Source organism: Gymnoscopelus braueri (assembly GCF_963280865.1).
Source record: "Gymnoscopelus braueri genome assembly, chromosome: 5".
NCBI classification, from domain to species: Eukaryota; Metazoa; Chordata; class Actinopteri; order Myctophiformes; family Myctophidae; genus Gymnoscopelus; species Gymnoscopelus braueri.
The window spans coordinates 26321112-26339650 of NC_137606.1; the positions used below are offsets into that span (position 1 = coordinate 26321112).

At 43.8% G+C, this 18539-nt stretch overlaps 1 protein-coding gene across 2 annotated transcripts in view; it reads right to left on the reverse strand.

Moving 5' to 3' along the window:
* Positions 1-2439: 2439 nt before the first annotated feature.
* The window catches only part of cux1b (cut-like homeobox 1b), a 68252-nt gene continuing 52152 nt past the window's right edge, over positions 2440-18539 (reverse strand). The window contains exons 15-22 of one of the 2 annotated variants that reach the window (XM_080428167.1): positions 5265-5468; positions 4825-4937; positions 4613-4729; positions 4430-4513; positions 4119-4175; positions 3919-3999; positions 3730-3794; positions 2440-3547 (exon numbers count right to left, since the gene is read on the reverse strand). In XM_080428167.1, coding sequence (XP_080284293.1) covers positions 3499-3547; positions 3730-3794; positions 3919-3999; positions 4119-4175; positions 4430-4513; positions 4613-4729; positions 4825-4937; positions 5265-5468 — 770 coding nt within the window. In that variant the 3' untranslated portion in view covers positions 2440-3498. Of the gene's footprint in view, positions 3548-3729; positions 3795-3918; positions 4000-4118; positions 4176-4429; positions 4514-4612; positions 4730-4824; positions 4938-5264; positions 5469-11041; positions 12461-12916; positions 13182-14421; positions 14611-14825; positions 15126-16516; positions 16659-16983; positions 17568-17686; positions 17789-18539 lie in introns of those variants that run through there. The other variant, XM_080428166.1, reaches the window with a different exon arrangement.

Here is an 18539-nt window from a genome sequence, read left to right on the forward strand (position 1 = left end):
AATATCTGTTATTTTTGTGGGGTGACACCATTGTATGATGATATGTCTTATTACGTGTCTTAAGTGTGTGTATGTGTGTGTGTGTGTGTGTGTGTGTGTGTGTGTGTGTGTGTGTGTGTGTGTGTGTGTGTGTGCGCGCGCATGTGTGTGTCACCCTGTACCTGATGCTTGAACTCCCACAGAGCTGGCAAGAGACTGTGCACGATATTTATGATGATGTTATCTGAGCCCCCCTGGGGCAGAGCCCAAAATAGAACTGCATAAGCATCACTGTAAACAACACATGGGGCGGGGGCTGGGGACAGATTAAGTGTTTGCATACAAATCTGAGTTGACAAAGTAAACTCAAATAAGATACTATTATGCATTTATTAATATATCAGACACCACAAGGAAGATAAGTGTGCATATCGAATTACCAAAGAATTCACCAATAACACATTTTGATGATGCCAAACAAGTGTTTGTGTCTACAGTGACAATGCAGCCAAGCCTGATGCTTGTGAATGAATATATCCATGGACCATGATGCAGAATGGCACTCACCCTCCCATTACCTTTTCTCAGAGACAGACAGACAGGGTGAGTCTCTCCTTCTCCAAGATGGGTGGATGTGGTAGGCAGCAGCATGTCCAGGGGGGGCTCTTGGGAAGGGGTAGAGATGCACTGTTTTTCCATGAGGAATCTGGATTGGCTGAGCTGGAATCACATGTTTGACTGATTCAACCAGACGCTGTCAGAGCGAATCAGAGTGCAGGAAAGCATTCAGTATAGAGCCACCTGACAGAGGAGGTCTGTTTCCATGGCAACCTCCCAGGGAGCAAAGCGAATGCAGACAGAATGGAGGGCTGGGGTGTGTGTGAGGGCAGGGGCAGACAAACAGTTATAAAGGGAACTTGGGAGCAGAACATGATTTTGATATATCCAAAATGAATAAGATGGACCCCATCTCTCTCACACACACACACACACACACACACACACACAGAGGAAGAGATCTTGAATGGGGGTTCAGCTCAGTGAATGAGATTTTTCACAGCCAGTGAGAAATTCATGCTGCTTCTGAATGGGAAGGACTTATGGAGATAAATTCTTACCTGCACAGAGCCTTAATCTGAATAGGATTCATATAGATAGAGCTTTACATAACTCTTCTCTTAACAAAAGCCCAGAAGCTCCATTGAAAAACATCCAGTCTCTCATTTCATTCATTCAGAATCATCACAAATAATCTATGAATGATTCCAACACAGAATCCACCGGTGATACGGTAAGGCTGAGGGAGGTAAGTCGGCAAGACTCCAGTTAATCATTCATATTTATAATAAAACATAACTCTAGTGCCCTCTACTGAATATGTGATGAAAATGGAAAAATTGCACTGTGGCATGACCACGGTAGAAACTCAGTTGACCTCTTTAGTCAGAAACAATTACAAAAAATGATTGGCAGACAGACTCTCAGTTAAAGGTATGACTAATGATATCCAGGCGGGTCTCACCCATCACCTTCATCCCAGGATGAACCCATCCACTGCAGTGAAAAAAACATCAAGCCATTACACTCACTTAAGATCTTTGTATCTTTCTCTTCTGATGGAAGTTGTTAATATTTATGGATCCTTCTGTGGACAGCAGCAGGGGGAGGAGCTGGGACTGATGATATTTAACTGGGAAGAGAGGAGGAAGCTCATGGATGGAGACAAGAGAGAAGAGATGGTGTGTGTGTGTGTGTGTGTGTGTGTGTGTGTGGGGCGGGGGGGGGGGGGTCACTAGCAGGTAAAAGGGATGTGTGTGAATGTGTGTAGGCTAACAGATGTAACGGAGGGGTGAAAGGTGAATGGAGCTCTGGGGGATATAATGAAAGAGTAAATTGTACTGATAAAAGCCTGGAGGGTCTGTTCTGACTGCAGGATAAATGAGGTTGGGGTGGGGCTAACTGAAGGAGGAGGCGCGTGTGCGTGTGTGTGTGTGTGTGTGTGTGTGTGTGTGTGTGTGTGTGTGTGTGTGTGTGTGTGTACACTTGTGGTCTGCCTCCGTCTCGTTACTTTTTAATGGCTGACTGAGAGGCTATGCACTGAGGAGTTCTTTAAGGGAGTCCACTCATGAATAATACAATCTAATTCAGTCATACTTAGACACAGCCAGCCAGCACTGGGACCACTATGACGCGACTAATCACATTCTTTATCACTATCTGCTTCTCAATCCAGACATTAGTCAGACATGCCACCATCTTCATCTTGGGTCAGCAATTTATCAGGTCCCTTTCCGCTCAATGTGCTTTGTATCCACGCTGATAACAATAAAGTTGCTTATCGCCGGCATAGCACATCCTGTGTCAGTCAATATCCTGTGTCGAGTCAATATTGAACTTTGTCTAGTAAATGTATAATAGTACAAACCTATACAACCTGGGGGAAAAAAGTAAACGAGAGGAAATGATGCATAGATTTTATTTGGAATATATTTAAAATACCAGTAAATAGGATTAATGGGACATGTAAGCATGCATGGTAAGTTTGCTTTGTCATAAACGGAGCGGTTGTAAGGATGACTCAGAAACAATCAGTATCATTAGTATATACGGTTAAACCCATCTTAAGCTTAAGGTGGCTCATCTGTCTGGAGAGCAAATGAATGTTTACGCACCATCAGTACTAACTACATGGCTCCTACCAACCGCTACAAATTATATGCAAACATTAAGAATATAATAAAAGACGTAAACTGTGTCTGTACAGGGACTGTCCATCATAATATAAGTTTAACTCATACGATTAATCTCAGTTAGGCCAACATTTTTTTAATGGAATAAAAAACTAAACGAAAACTACTTAATTTGTTATTCCATCAACATTAATCTCTTTAAATGTTTAAATCTTCTGTAAACTAATTACCTGTACATGTATGTTTTTACAGCACACTGTTCAGTCAACATACCATACCACCAACAATCTAATTATTATTTCTCCTTCATTAAAGATTCCAGTTAGAACAGAAAAATATTTCTAGCAAGACCAGAGTAATGGTCTCTTTGGTGCAAGAAGTTGAAGTTGAAACTAAACATAAATCAAGTTCTGCTACAACAGCACACCCCCAACACCTACCGTTTTATATGATTGCCTTTCAAGTAAATTAATCTAAGAGTGTTACTGGGCTAGATGTATAATAATAGCTCTGCAAGATCAAGATCAAGCTCAAACAGGGAATGAATAACATGAAAACCGTTTTCAAGGTGAATCCACTTTGTGATTAACAACTGAAAGGCCAAACACTGCCCACTAGTGGAATACATTAGCTACTGCAGAATCCCAGGTAAACCTTACCAACCCAACCCAAGCTTAAATAGAAACCCTCTGGGAATGAGGGTTGTGTTTCTGCTCTAATCACAAAAGGTGGGTTATAATAACAATGTTGTCCTCTCTCTTCTGTTTACTCAGAGATGACTCAGAGTCCTGTATCATTGGGACCCGATAACATCACAGTCAGAAGCAGTTTAGAGGTGGTCGTCCTTCTCATGGAAACGGTGCAGGTGATCCTGATATCTGGAGGTAGGCACAGAAAATAGAACAAGAAATAAGAAAAGCAAAGACAAAGGGGGAACATTTTAGACAATTATTTGTTATCAGACCCTGTTGCAGTTAGTAAGCATCAAAATGATATAATACATCACATTACACCGATAATAAGGTCAACTGTCAACTGGGGAAATGATTTTCCAACTCACTTCTTAGCACAGAATGCAGTGCAGTCTCTGCCGATGCTCTCGCTCCAAGCAGTCTTATACAACACCTGAGTTAAATGAAGGCAAATTATTTTTATAAGAAAACAACGGTTACAAGCGATGCATTTATGCTATGAGCACATTGAACCCCAAGTACGTTAGGATACAAACGATCTTAAAAAGGAGACATACCAAGAACACCAAGCAATGCAGGAACAGAGTATAGAAGAACGCAATGGTCCTTGCCATCTTATTGGACAGAATGCCACGACCCTGAAATCCAAACGTGGGTGGATTACAGAAGTAAACACATTGATAAATATGGTGTCCTATGTGTGTGTGTGTGTGTGTGTGTGTGTATGTGTGTGTGTGTGTGTGTGTGTGCTGCCTACCAGGCTAAGAGTCGCCTTATCCCAGGGGCTGAGGCTCAAGTATCTGCGCTGACGTTCCTGTAGACGAGCAGATAATACATAATCTCAATAAAACACATTGTTGGCAGCATTGTGACTGCATGTCAGTAATCTGACTAATCTCAAAAGTTTAAAAAACAAATCTCATTCATATGTTCAATTTATAATTTTGTATTATAAGAAGTCGTATTATAAAGTCTGGCAATTCAATCTGGCAATTCATTATTGTTATTTTTGCTGTATCAAAATGTGTTGCTTTGAGCTGCAATGTGTACAATGCAAATGGTCCTCACCCTCTTGCTGAAGGAAGCAAAAGGATCCAGTCTCTCCTCGTACTGTGAGGAGTAGCGCATCACTGTGTCATCGCTACCTCCAGACTACAGTACACAGAAACATCAAAGACAAAGGTTTTGGTTAACCACTTTGGCTTCTTATCATCACAAACATTAACACAACGCAATAGAGAGTTCACTCACTCTGCCGGGGTAGCTCTGCAGAAACTTGATCTTCTCAAAAAGTTTGATGTTGTCGGCCCTCAGGCTGTCCAACTCACTCTGAAGGGCCTGCATGGTCTGCTGCACGGAGCGGCTCTCCTGTGAGGGAACAAACACAGTGAAGGACACATGCATCATGACGACGTCGGCCTGGCGTTATGGGTAAGGCAACAATGTGTGTGACTGTGACTCACGGCCTCCAACTCCTGGTTGCGGGAACGGAACCTCTCCCTCTGGCTGGAGATGATGGACAGCAGAGAGTCCATCTGACCTTGGGGCAGCTCAGGATTAGAAGTTACCAATGGACCTGAAGCACATATTAAGAGCACACACTGAGATGTTGTGGAAAAGGTCTTCCTTGAAGATGACTTTCATGGCAGGTGGGTAGTTGAGACCCTGATGAACATTGGCTTTATCAACTTTTCAGAGGTAGGAATGTGCGGCAGTATACATTTTATTTTTATTCAGCTAGGTAGATGAGGTGCCATGAGGTGGTATGAGAATTTGGGGGGAGGGTGGGGGGTTCTACTAAGAACGTTTAATAATTCACCTCCGTCGTTTGTAAAACTCATTTTTATCCTTTCTACATCATTGTGATCTAACTAACACCATGTCCTATAGCAGCAGCACCCACCGGTGAACATGGCAGTGGCTTCTTTAACGGGCTCAGGGATGCCATCCATGTTGCCTAGGTCGGACCCCTCGGCGTCGGGGCGTGGCAGGGAGGACATGGACTGGACGGTGCTCAGGTCATGCTCCAGCTTCAGGATCAGCTCCTTCTGCTCGGCACTGGTCCGCACCGCGGACGAGAACTCCAACTGCAGCTCCGCATAGCGGCCTGCCGAGGGAGAGGAAGGAGGGATTGCGCACACACACACACACACACACACACACACACACCATCAACTGTATCATCTGCAACCCGTGCGATCATAATGCACCTTACAAGATACAGTAAATTCCTTGACAATTGAAGCTTATTGCATTTATTACCCACCCAAATAACGTACCTGTTAAGAGCCGTAAACACTGGTCCAACATCAGCATCAAGTCCTCTGAAGGATGACTCACTCTGTCACTACTACCATCACCCCCTATAAATCATCCCTGTTCAACCTTGACTTCTCTCTTTCTCTGAGAAAACCTGACTTTATGTAGCATATCTTTAAAAAACTCATTGCATTAAAAAGGACAAAAAAGAAAGAATCAAAGAAATGTACCACACCACACTATTAGTATTTGTATAAAAGAGATTTACTTCAATTATCACACCTAGGGTGCAAGTGAATAATAATGATGATGAATCAAATGTCAATTATAACAAATACATAGTGAACGTTTTCATACAGTGATATTGCTTTTGAATGTTGTAGAGGGGACTGTTTTACAGTGCTGAGAACAAACAACATGATACACTTAGTAAATAGAAAGATAAAGAAACAATGATACATAAGGGAAATGAAACAGGGGAACCCCCAAGGAGAAACATAATCTCAGGAGTGACAGAAGTGCTGGGGAAACAACTTTAAAAAAAAACAACGTAACCATCCCTTTATGGTCATGCAGCCTTTTGTACTACAACAACACACATACACGCACACTCGCGCAAATCTGTGGGAGAAGTTATGAGAATTATTACTTCCACATTGTTGACTGGTTTGAACTTATCTCAACGCACTCTGAACTTGCTAAAGCCTCAACAAGCATATTTAAAGCTTTCCAAGGGGACAGAGATCTCCCCAAGTCATTTGGTTGTCAAGACTACACTGTGGTAATAAGCTATGGATGAGAAACTGAGCGGTGGTGCTAGGTAGCAACGGGAGTAAAAACCATCAGAGATCTTGCAACTTAAGTGGATAACTATTCTTCTCTACTTGGCTTTTCACCTCCCTCTTAAATGTAACTATTTCATATTTTAAATCTTTTTATTACATTTCTTGTTATAAGATTTGATCTCAGTATCTAATCACATACTGAACTGCCCTAAGGGTAGCTATGTAGAATATAACAGAAGTCAAGGGATCCAACTATCCAAGGAATGAGTTTAAGACTTATGATGTAGGCAATTATGAGAGATGAGAGAAATGTTTAAATAATCCAAGAGCACACATAGGGGCATTTAAAGGATGAGTATATTGTGCTGTATATTACGTGTGTATGTATTACTGAGTGTGCATACAGCACCATTGATTCAGAAAGTGTTTCCTTACAAAACCCACTTCATACGATATATTCTAAAGGTATTACAAAAAACATCTGAGGTTTTTCTTCTTATTTTTCTTTTTTTTCTTTTCCCCCCGTTTCCTGAATATGGTGACCAGTGCTGCTGTTCGGGCTCCATTAACGTACACCTAACACGTCTAAATGAATAACCACTACTTCAACAGATCATACAGTAAAGCTTTACAACTTCAGAAAACATTGATATGATATACAGCATCTGTTACACCTTTACAATGTTATTCAACAGTGTATAGAATCATCTGATTTAAATTTGTAGAAAAATATCTGTGGATCATGGAAAAGTCCTGAATCGTCCCTTCTCCTCCTCCTGCCTTCAGACAAAAGCAAAGCATTCTCTGTGACAGTATTGAATCGATAGCTACTCGACCAGCTGTATTTACAGGTATCGTTTTTCAGATAGCCTTAGTAAATTGGCACACAACCCGAATCAAGACCTGTAGTGCCACTTAACGTCACAGCAAACATGATGCAAACAGAAAAATACAAAATGCCCTATGAATAAATTCAGTGTTCTTACAGTGTACGCCGTTGTCTGCATGCTTCCTCCTTCATTTTAATGCACTGGCCTTTCACTGCTAGTTAGCCAAGTATGACATAAGAAATGCACCATGGGGGGTGAAGAGGACAAAACAAACAAATGAAATATATACATATATATATATACATATATATATATGCAAAAACTAAACTAAAAAACATACAGAAGTTTCATGAATTATGACCAAGACCAAACATGGCTGCGAGTCCATCATAAGATTATGCTTGTTCAAAAGGCTATAGATATACTATCTGCACCCTTTTTCCATCATACTGACTTCCTGTACTCTAGCAGTACACGAACCTCTCTTAGAGGAGCACGTTATGGGCTGTGACCTTTTAAGTACCATCATGTGGGGGTAGATGAACTAACTTTGTAAAGTAGACCTCAGCATGGGATAGAAACAACTTGGGTGTAAAGGATGCTTCAATTTAAATCTATTCCTAATGACATCACTAGTTTGGTGCCCTGCTTGGCAGTTAAAGGCACAAATGTGATGATCTCACATGGTCTAAGTGAGCTGACTATAAAATGGGTAATGGGATAAGTGCTATTTTTCTGTACAGCAGCTATTAGTCACGACAAAACACACTGTTGTCCATTCCAAACAGTCCAAAATGAGGGCGATATGATTTCAGTACTCTGCAGACAACCAATGTTTTACATCAGCCATCAACAGGATGAAGACAATCCTAATATGGGAAATTTTCATTGGAGATGCAATCGGATTTAATCTGATTTCATATTTTAGTCAATGTGGTGAAATTCAAAACACAATCTTTGTACGTGTTGTCAGTGTACCTGGATGTGAATGGAAGGGTAAAATAGAGAATTATTGGGGCTTGAGGATGGGCTTGTCTGTCATACAGTTACCTGTGGCACTGCTATGAAAACGCATGAATAGGAGCTGTTGGATAAAAGATCAGATATAGTATAAAAACATGGGCGCAGCCATTTTGTCATTGTATTCTTAGTGTTAGGATGGGATACGAGTCTGTGCTTGGTTCAGAACCACATTTAAAGGCATACATTTCCCAGAAATCCTGGGAGCGTACTCTAGTGTAGTGTTTACAGACCCTGTCCTGGGTAAGTCTTCAATAACGATCCTCATAAGTGCTTTATCATGGACTGCTATATAGATTATGCATAATCATAGACTGGCTATCTCCATACGATCTGGCGTAGCACACGCGCTAGCTGGTATACTTCTCTAATCTCAATTTGGCAGATATGACCGCTTTCAAGTTAACTTGTGATCTCAAGTTTCGATAATTTCATTTGACCTATTTGACAAAAGTGTACAAGCGTTCTGGTAATGGTGCTAAGGGAAACACATTGAACTAATTATATGAACATGATTCTTCTACAGGCAAACTATCTTCAGAAAGGGAAGCTGCACAAGTTCATTTCAATTACAATTAACAATTGGCCTGCCCAAGAAGTAGCCCAAAACGCATAGAGCAGGAAAAGCAGAGGTCCGGCTACTGGATGAGAGCTATGTTCTCAGATATTCAGTGATGTTGCTTTCTTGATATGTCCTTTGATTTCTCCAGCTAGCAACTTGCTAGTAGGGATAATGTGGTGGTAAAAGCTTGATGCCTCTGGGAGCATGTACGGTAGCAAACACATTTTACAAACACTATTTGAAATGACACTAAAACGTTAGGATCCATGAATATACAAACAAATGAGAACTAGTACATCTCTGTAAATATTAACCAATACTGCCGGCAGTCTATAAGTCTAATAAAAATGTTACTTGCCCTCAGGTACAGTATAATCCCTTACAAAATAAACAACTCAAATGATAAGACATTAAATGAAAAAATACAGCACCTATAAATAAGCAGAATAAAATCCAAACTATAAATGCAACATAGCAATAAAACCAAAGCTACAGTAAATCATAGTATTACACTACTCTGTGAGAAGATTAATGATAATGGGTAACGCATCATACAGCTTAAAGAAGTGGGTGGCAGTTTGTGCACTAGTAGTGTGTGCAAGTAGATACGAAATATGACCCCACTCATCTGAAACTCTTTAGACACTCCTCAATCACATACTCTTATGCACATGCATATATGGACATGTCCATGTACACACACTCTCACACACACACACACACACACACACACACACACATATATATATATAGAGGGGAGGCAGTGGGCTGACAGGCACTGAGGGCTCGTGTGGGAGAGGGGAGGAGGTGATATGCCTTATGTTTAGTTTTTTTTGTGTGTGTGTGTATACAGTAGAACTTAATGCAGAAGACCTACATCCCTGGATACAGGAAAGACTGGAGGAGAGCTGTAACTACTCACACTGAGGGTTGGGGGTGAATTCACCTGCCAGGCAATTCATTTAACCCATTAAGACCTGAGGCCGATTCTACAAATGTCGGTTTTCTGGAAAAAAAACCTATGTTGCTATATCGGTGGTGCTCAAAACCTTTTCATGTCAAGGACCCCCAAAATTAAATGCATTTAGCCACGGACCCCCCCCATCTCAAAATATTTTGTAGATTTGAGTTAAAAATGTTTGCTTTAAAAAATAGACATATTCAAAGATTTATACACATTTTCATAATTCTTAAAAACTAGCAGATGTAGTAGATATGCTATTTTTTGAATAGCCAAAGTATAAAATATGGTTAAAGTGGTTAAAATCTAAAATGACACAGATGCTTGCCCGGTCTTAATGGGTTAAAAATGTGTACTGAAAACACAATTCAGCATTCAGCTAAAAAAGAGACTGCTTTTCAATACAGTACAGATCAGAATCACATCACAGCCGAGGTTTCTTGACCGTTGTGCTTCTGAGCCCTAAAATAGATAGACGGTAAAGTGAATTGACCTCAACCCGGATGCACACGTCGTACACGTATGCAAATGCATACACGTTTTTTGCATGCACGTACCCACAAAAGAAATAAAAATACACACACATATGCATACAGTCTTCCTGATTTGGCCTACAAAAGATGTGTCGTGTGAACAACAGAGACAATATGTCGGCGACACGAATAGTCCCAGCAGGTCCAGTGCTGGGCCAAGCTGTGCACGCGCGCACGAACCGAAAACAACGAAGAGACACGCGTACAGAATCATCACCATGTCAGACAGCTACAGCACTACGTGGTTTTCATTGAATTAATCGTATCGTATTTGAACAACGCAACATTATTCCTTCTTTTCTTTTTTTACCGTAACTCATCAGTATTTGTTATTTTCTGTTCTTATTTTGTACTAATCAAAAAAATGCATCCTAAAATTCCCTATTTTGTACTCTTTAGAGTCAATAGACTGTGCAATCTCTTATTGGCAACCGAATTGCTATATATATTTTTTTTCGTTTAAAAAACAGAGAAGAGATCATCCTTCATCCTTTAAGGAAGTGCTTGAGGAGACAGAAAAAGAGGGTTCCTTCCTTGGTTCCTTCCTCGGCAGATGAGTGCGAGTGTTGTGAGGAGTTTACACATCCTTCTGGCCATCACATGGCTGTCAGCAGGATAGGATACAGGAAACAACAGGTCAAAGTTCAGCATTCTTACATCAGTAACCGTGGCAGCATAGCTGACTAGGTTTTTTCCAACCACTCTTCAGTGTAGGAGTTATATATATATATATATATTTATACATATATATTTATACATATATATTTATACACACATATATACATACATATACGTATATATATATATATATATATCATGCTGCCACTGAGAAGAAATCATACACGCCCACTTGGGTGCGTGCACACTGACACGGCCCCAAACACACACACACACACACACACACACACACACAACCACATACACACACGCAGTGAGTGAAAAAGGCAAAGGGTTTGTAACAGTCACTCTACAGTGTGAAAAATGAGGCATCTCACTGAGTGAGGGGAGGTCTGTGGACACTTGGGAGGTGTGAAGGAGAGCGGGAAAGGAAAAACAAATCATCTCCTTTTGAGAAAGAGACGTCTTGCCAAGAGAGTTCCTGTCTCTATTGATCATCGACCAGTGTCTAATCACTGTTGACAGCTGCTGTGTCAGCCAGGCCTTTGCCTGCGTTACCGAGTCCATGTTTCAAGCCCAGCTGTGGGTCAGACCCCCAGCTCAGGACTAACCAGACTAAGTAGTCTGGTGCACCAGTGGCTGGTGATAGGAGGAGATACAGCAGGGCCAGAGGCCAGCAGGACGGCCAAGTGCTTTTTCTTAGTACAAAAAAAACTAAACTCAGTTTTAAAAAAAAAGACAGAGAACACTTTCGTTCTCTTATTTTGTTCTTCTTAGTATTCAGTATTATCTTCTTTTCGTATGGGTTCGTCAACCACTCTTTGTTTTTTTTCTTTCCTCTTTTTTATTTGGGGGAAAGCTTCTTGTGTAACAAAAATGGCTGTTGAGCTTGACTTTGGCTGTGCTCCGCTCTCTAAACGGAGCCGAGCAGGAGGGGTCCAAGGTTAAGAGGTCGTGAGGTTATGAGAAGTCGGGGGTCAGGGGGATTAAGGAGTGGGAGGTGCATCCCCAAGGGAGCTAGAATTCCCATTCTGAAGGATCCTCCTTGCTGGCAGCCTTCTCCAGCCGGTGGATGATGTTATTGAGGTTGGCTGCTTTCTTCTTCCGCAGGTGGTTGTCCCTGGGGTTCCTCGCAGGCCCAGAGGCCGGGGTGCTATTATTGGGGCCGGAGCCAGAGGAGGACGCCTCGGAGAGGCCGAAGAGCCCCGGTCCACCCTGCCCACCACAGCTGGAGCCTGGCCCAGCTGAGCCTGAGGTGGTGCAGTCTTCAGGGACAGGGGAGTTGACCGAGGCTCCCGCTTCAGACTCGACCACCATCATGTCCTGGTCTTTACAAGGTCCTCTGTGCTCCTCCAGGCCGGTGGACAGCCCGTGGCGGATTTCCACCGTGCCGTCGGATTCCGTGCCATCGCAGCTGTCCGCCTCTCCAGATTTGGACCCGCGGAGGGACGGGGAGCCCCCCTCGCTGCCAGGCCCTGCACCTCCTGCTGCCTGGATCTCTTCTATGAAGAGCTCTCGCCGGATACGTGACCTGTGAAACGATACGCGACTACATTAACCCAACTTTATTCACCACGTCACTGAGCTCCATTTTCATTCAGCTCAAACTAAAGCTAACAGTCTGCAGATAGCAGTGACTGAGAAATCATTGACGTTTCACTCTTTACAACAAAGAGTTGTATGGTAACGATTGTAAAAACTCAGTTCTATCTATTGCAGCCTGCAAACTGCTACAACCAATAAAGTAATATTGTTTCATCTTGTGAAAGGAATACCCATCGGGTATAATTCCATCTACAACGTGATAGACTTTTAGTTCAAATTCCTTTGAAAAGGTTATGTCATTTTCTCAATGAACTTTGAACACTACAAACTGAAGACAACATGAGAATTCTGTTATTACCCCATAGCCAGTAAGAGTAGGCCTGACTACAAAAGATAAAATGTCATTGATGTGTGTGTGTTGCTGACTGGATGTACTCTATACCTGTAATTGTGGAACCAGTTGATGACGGTGCTGGTTTTCAGGTTGAGCTGGGAAGCCAGCTCCTCAATGGTCTTTGGGGAAGGGTAGGGCTTCTCCTGGTAGGCCCTTTTCAACGCCTCCTTCTCCTCTGGGCCCAACACCACCCGTTGCTTCTTCAGGTGCTGATGTACAGGACTCTGGGAGCCCTGCAGGAAGTCTGGCCCTGCTAGGCTACCGTCCACAGAATGGCTGTCACTCAATGAGCTTAGCCGCCTCTTCATGTATGCTGAGGGGTGACAAAGACAAAACAAAACAACAGGCCAAGTCAGCAATGAATAAAATAAACCTCTATCAGACAATCGTGATGTGGGGGGAAAAAAACATGGTAAAGATTGCTAATGCAAGAAGGTCAAAACTCTATCTAGGGGGAAAACATGGTGTGAACATCTTTGTACTGGCGCCCTGAATAGCCACTAGGTGGAGCTATAGGCCGACTTTGGCATTTCCTCCATGTAACAATGGAAGATCCACACCATTCAAAGTGAACAGCTCATGGGCATCCTTTCATGTGGTTGACATTCTCTAAATCCCAATAAACGCCGCTAGACATACTAATATTACCGGAGAATAGGAGGCGCCCAGAGCAAGGTTAGGCCACACACAAAGTCGTGTGCTGCCTTCCAGGGTTCGACCACATGGGTGAGAGTTCAAATACAGTTTCGCTAGCCTGGATCTATGCCTTTCCTCCAGGCTCTGCTACTGGCCAGGACTGTTCCCAGTGCTCTTTGGATTAATTACTTTGGGGTCAATGAACACAAATTAAGTTGAATGGAGAATGAGTGCCCCCTAGACAGTGGTGTAAGGTCAGTTATGCTTTTTCACCCTTGTGTCTCGTTTGCGATATCAAGAGTGTAAACGGATCCTGGATGCTAGTGCCTATTAGTAGACTCAATCATGTGCATTCCATCCGTGCTCTCGACATGCTTCAACAGGGACAGAGGTCACACTCCAAGTCAGCTGGGAAGTTGAGACCACCTGGTTTTACCAATTCTTAATCCACCACATACTATACAAGCGGAACTGAATGACATTTCAGCAGAGGAGTGGAGAGGGCTAGTGGCTAACAAAGAGATATATGTACATGCTTATGGACAGTGATTATAATGATGAAGAGGTCGATGGTGACGATGATGAAGAGGAGTCCTGATGACTGTGAGTAAACACACCCCTGGCGGCCCTCTATCTGTCACATCTAATACAGTCTGTGATGTCTGTGGTTGTGATTGGTACCGACATCTTTATGAGGATGACTGGGATTTGCACATGTGATCCCATTCTGCAAAGGATATTGTGTGTTCATACGTGCACACAATATTAATAAAAAGGCTTCTTGTGCTTTATGTTACAACGTGGCTGTTTTTTTTTATGCCATCTCTATGCACCTGTATTCTCCAGGCTTGATATTTGTTTTAAGTACTTTTGCAAGCTGGGTTGTTATTTTCTAATAATTTTAAAGTCACACATACCTTTCTTCTCCAGGCGTTTCATGTCCATGAGTTTCTCAACGCTGTGTGGGTCCTGAAGCCAGAGCTTCATGCGGACGAAGGGCTCCCTGCCCTTCAGGCTGAGCTTGTGCCAGGGTTTGGGCCTGGCCAGCAGGTCTGAGACAGAACCCTGGGTCAGACCCAGGATACTCTCACCAAACAGACGCTGGCCTGGAGAGAGCGAGAGAGAGAGAGAGAGAGAGAGGTGGTGTAAAGGTCAACCTGAAGTGCTGATTCAAGAACAGAATAACTGGCACAGTAACTGTGAAATAAATAATAAGTGATATAAATGTGAAGGAGACACTATGACAAAGTGTACCAAATTAAAATTGATTGAAAATTGATTGAAGTCAAAGATAGGATATGCCGATATATGAAATCCTTACCGAGGTTGTTGTCGGTCAGCACCTCTTTCACTTTCTTGGTGATGACGTAAGTGTCCAACTCGGGAGATATGGCCACCATCTCCTGGACGCTGAGGGCCGAGTGGGGAGCGGGTAGAGCGGGTACAGGTAGGGGCGTGCCGTGCTGGGACTCCCTACCCGAAGGCTCTTCAAAGTGGGTCTTGAGACCAGAGGAGTGGGAAGTGAGAGGATCTCCCCCGAGACCATTGATGGACTCCTCCGCTGAGCTGAGGGGGGATTCTGGAGCAGGGCTGCAGCTTGCCGAGGTCTTGGGGGTACCCTCTGGTTCGGGAGACAGACAAACAACAAAAGGTCAAATTGATTAGAAAACTCACAACACAGCTATCCAAGCCCATGCCTATGATGTTATCTCTTTAAACTAGCTCTCTGCCTGTGTGTGTGTGTGTGTGTGTGTGTGTGTGTGTGTGTGTGTGTGTGTGTGTGTGTGTGTGTGTGTGTGTGTCTGTGTCTGTGTCTGTGTGTGTGCGCATGCAGGGGGAGGGGGTGCTCTTACACGGCTCCTACTACTTCATAACAAATTTGCTTCCTATTATACGGCAAATGGAGTAAAAGGAGCAGAGGCCTTGAGTTTGGGTGAAAGCCTCTCGCATCCCTTCATCTCCCCCTCTGTCTACACAGTAGTTGTGCAGCTCAGCAGGCTGGAAGAGAGCAGTCATGAGGAGCTGTCAGTGTACATTAGCTGCTGTTTACACCCCCAGAGAGAAAGAGAGAGAGACACTCACACACACACACACACACACACACACACACACACACACACACACACACACACACACACACGCATGCATAGCTGCCATCTGGCACTGCAACACTAGCTTGTCTATGACATGACAAACCAGCAGCTTGCTGGCTGACATGGCCACAGCGCTGGGGATGGGGGATGGGGTAAAGGGAGGAGGAGGGGGTGGTGGGATGAGAAAACGGATGAGAGGAGGGGGGGGCATGTGTGACATGGTGACAGAGGCGACTAGCCGACAGCCACGCTCAAAGTATCAGCCAGGGGGTTGTGTGCATGTGTATGTGTTTACGGCTTGCATCAAATCCAACCGTTTCATTCATGCCGGGTATTAGATTGTTCGTTTCCTCATAAAAACCACCTACATTACATTAGTCATTTAGCAGACGCTTTTATCCAAAGCCTACAGGATGCAAGTCTGACAACTTTTATTCCCCCTGCAATTAAAGCTAATTTATTCATTCATTTGTTTTTTTGAAATTATTCAAGCATATTCTCAAAGGCAATCGGCAGGTAAAGTCTTATTTTTTTGTTTTGTTAATTAAGTCAGTGTTTCTCCTTGTCAATTAGCATACCAAAAGGGAGCAGCTGTGTATTTCAGCATTGTTAAGCAAGCTAAGAAGTACACACGGTTTGAATCACCTTTTTATCATAACAAAAAAGGTCGAATACAAAAAGGCAAAAATAAAAACAACTTGTGAAATGCGTGAAAATATATCTCCATGTTTGTTAATGTTTCGTGTCAAAGTGAGGTGGTTTGGGAAATCAGATCAGATTGAGAGTCTTTAATGGTTTGATGGTGGTTTTTATGTGGCTAAGTATTATCCCAATAAAATACAGCTGGATGGGACATATACATACTCTTACTAGCAGGTTTGGATGGGATGATTGCGTATGGCTGGATGGTTTCCCCTACCTTGGTTCTGCGCTTGTTGCGTGGGAGTGTTTTGTCCCTGGTCTCCGTTGAGCCACATCTGCATCCGGAGGTATGGCTCTCTGCTTCTCTGGTTCAACTTGCTCCATGGTTTGGGCCGAGACAGGCTGTCAGACAATATTCCCTAAAACACACATTAACATCACAGAATATGGGTCAGATATTGCTATCTAGAACCACTAGCATGCTGGGTTGTTTTAATTATTTTTAGAACAACCCTATTTAGAGTAGCCAATACGTTTTTACCCCCTTTTTCTCCCCAATTTAGTCACTATGCCAATTAATTCCTCCCCACACACATTTCTGTGTTGTCACTGCTGTCTGACAGGTGCCGCCCCAGCCCGTAGGAGTACGTGCAATGACCAATATTTACGTTATTTACAGTAAAGTCAAGCTTTCCTGTGTTAAGTTCAGCCCAGCTCTCGACAAGGCCCTGCCCCTCTGCTCACCTCCTTGGAATCCTCCAGGGCTCCGTGGTTCTCCTCTGCGTGGGTCTGCGTGGGTATCGTTCTACGGGGCTCCTGGTGCATGTTGCTCCACCACTGCTCCCGCCAGTGACCCACTCCGCCGCCCGAACGGGCCGACCCCTCGGAGCTCCGGCCCAGCCTCAGAGTGCCATCGGAGTACTCCATGCCAGACGCCGGCCTGCCTTCTCTTTTCACGCCAGAGCTGAAGTCCAGGATGGGCGACGGGGACGAGGGCGAGGACAGGAAGGGGGCGGAGGTGGGGAGCTTCTTCAGGGATAGGGCCAAGGGATTGTACGGGGGAAGCGGGGCGGTGAGCGGAGAGCCCAGGAGGTCCCTGTGGGAGAAGGTCGATGAGGACAGAGAGGACGAGGAGGATGTTTTGAGGATGGGCTCCAGAGACGCGTGCTGGGCCTCCATCTCTCTGCGAGCCTGCTCCAGAATGGAACGGATTGCTTCGTCCGAACCGCCGCCCATTCCCCCTCCTCCTCCGCCTCCTCCTCCTCCACCCATAACCCCACCGCCGCCTCCTTTAAGTCCTCCATACAAGGAGGGAGTGTGGGACAGGTCTGTCGAGGGAGGAAGAGAATGCCATCATCAGATGCATCAGCCACAACATATCATCTTCAATACTTTGAGATGTATTTCTTTTAATTGATCAATCGATCAGAGAGAAGCAGCAACTCACCAGCTTTCTGCACCTGCAACTCTCTCTTGGCCTGCTCCAGGATAGACTTAATGGCCTCGTCTGAACCCGACTCTGGGGTGCGGACACGTGCTGTGATGCTTCCTGGAGAGAGGGGAAGAGAGAAAGAGAAAGGGGGAGATGACATGTCTGGCCAGACGAGAATGTAGAAAAATGAGCTACATTGCAGGTAAAGGTAGGCTGGCAATAGAGGCCATTTGGACATAATATAATTGCAGCACTGCATAGCACAAAGAAACCATCTCCACCATTGAGCTACACGAGGCAGCTAAGACCAAAGAGTAGCATCGTTTCCCTGGTGCCTTTGGATTTCACACATGCACACAAGCTACAGAGTTCATACAGTAAAAAGGCTCCCCGCAGAATAACAACTAGCAATAAACTCCCTAAATACACACGCTGGCTTTCCTTTGACGTAAGCCGCTGTGACTGTGGTATGAGCGGTTGCCTTCTAGACACATTTATACTGTAACTGTATGCCTGCGTGCAAATTAATAACACACACACACACACGTATACATTTTACCCCGACACAAACATGCCACACAGACAGAACGTGCTCGAGTCTCTGTGTGTGAAGGGGACAGACCTGTGTGCGAGGTTGTATCGGAGAGGGTTCTCCGCTTCGGAACATCCTGAAACACTCGGCTAAGCTGGGGCTGGCCTGAGCCCTCTGTTAAAAACAATATAAACACACACTATGTTACTGCCTTTGTGTGTGTTTTTTCTATGACTAGTCTACATGGCACCAGGTTGTATTCTGTAGTCTACGGTGAGTTAACAAAGAGCACAGGCCTATTGCCTTTCAGGTCTTTACACAAACTGTGGCTACTTG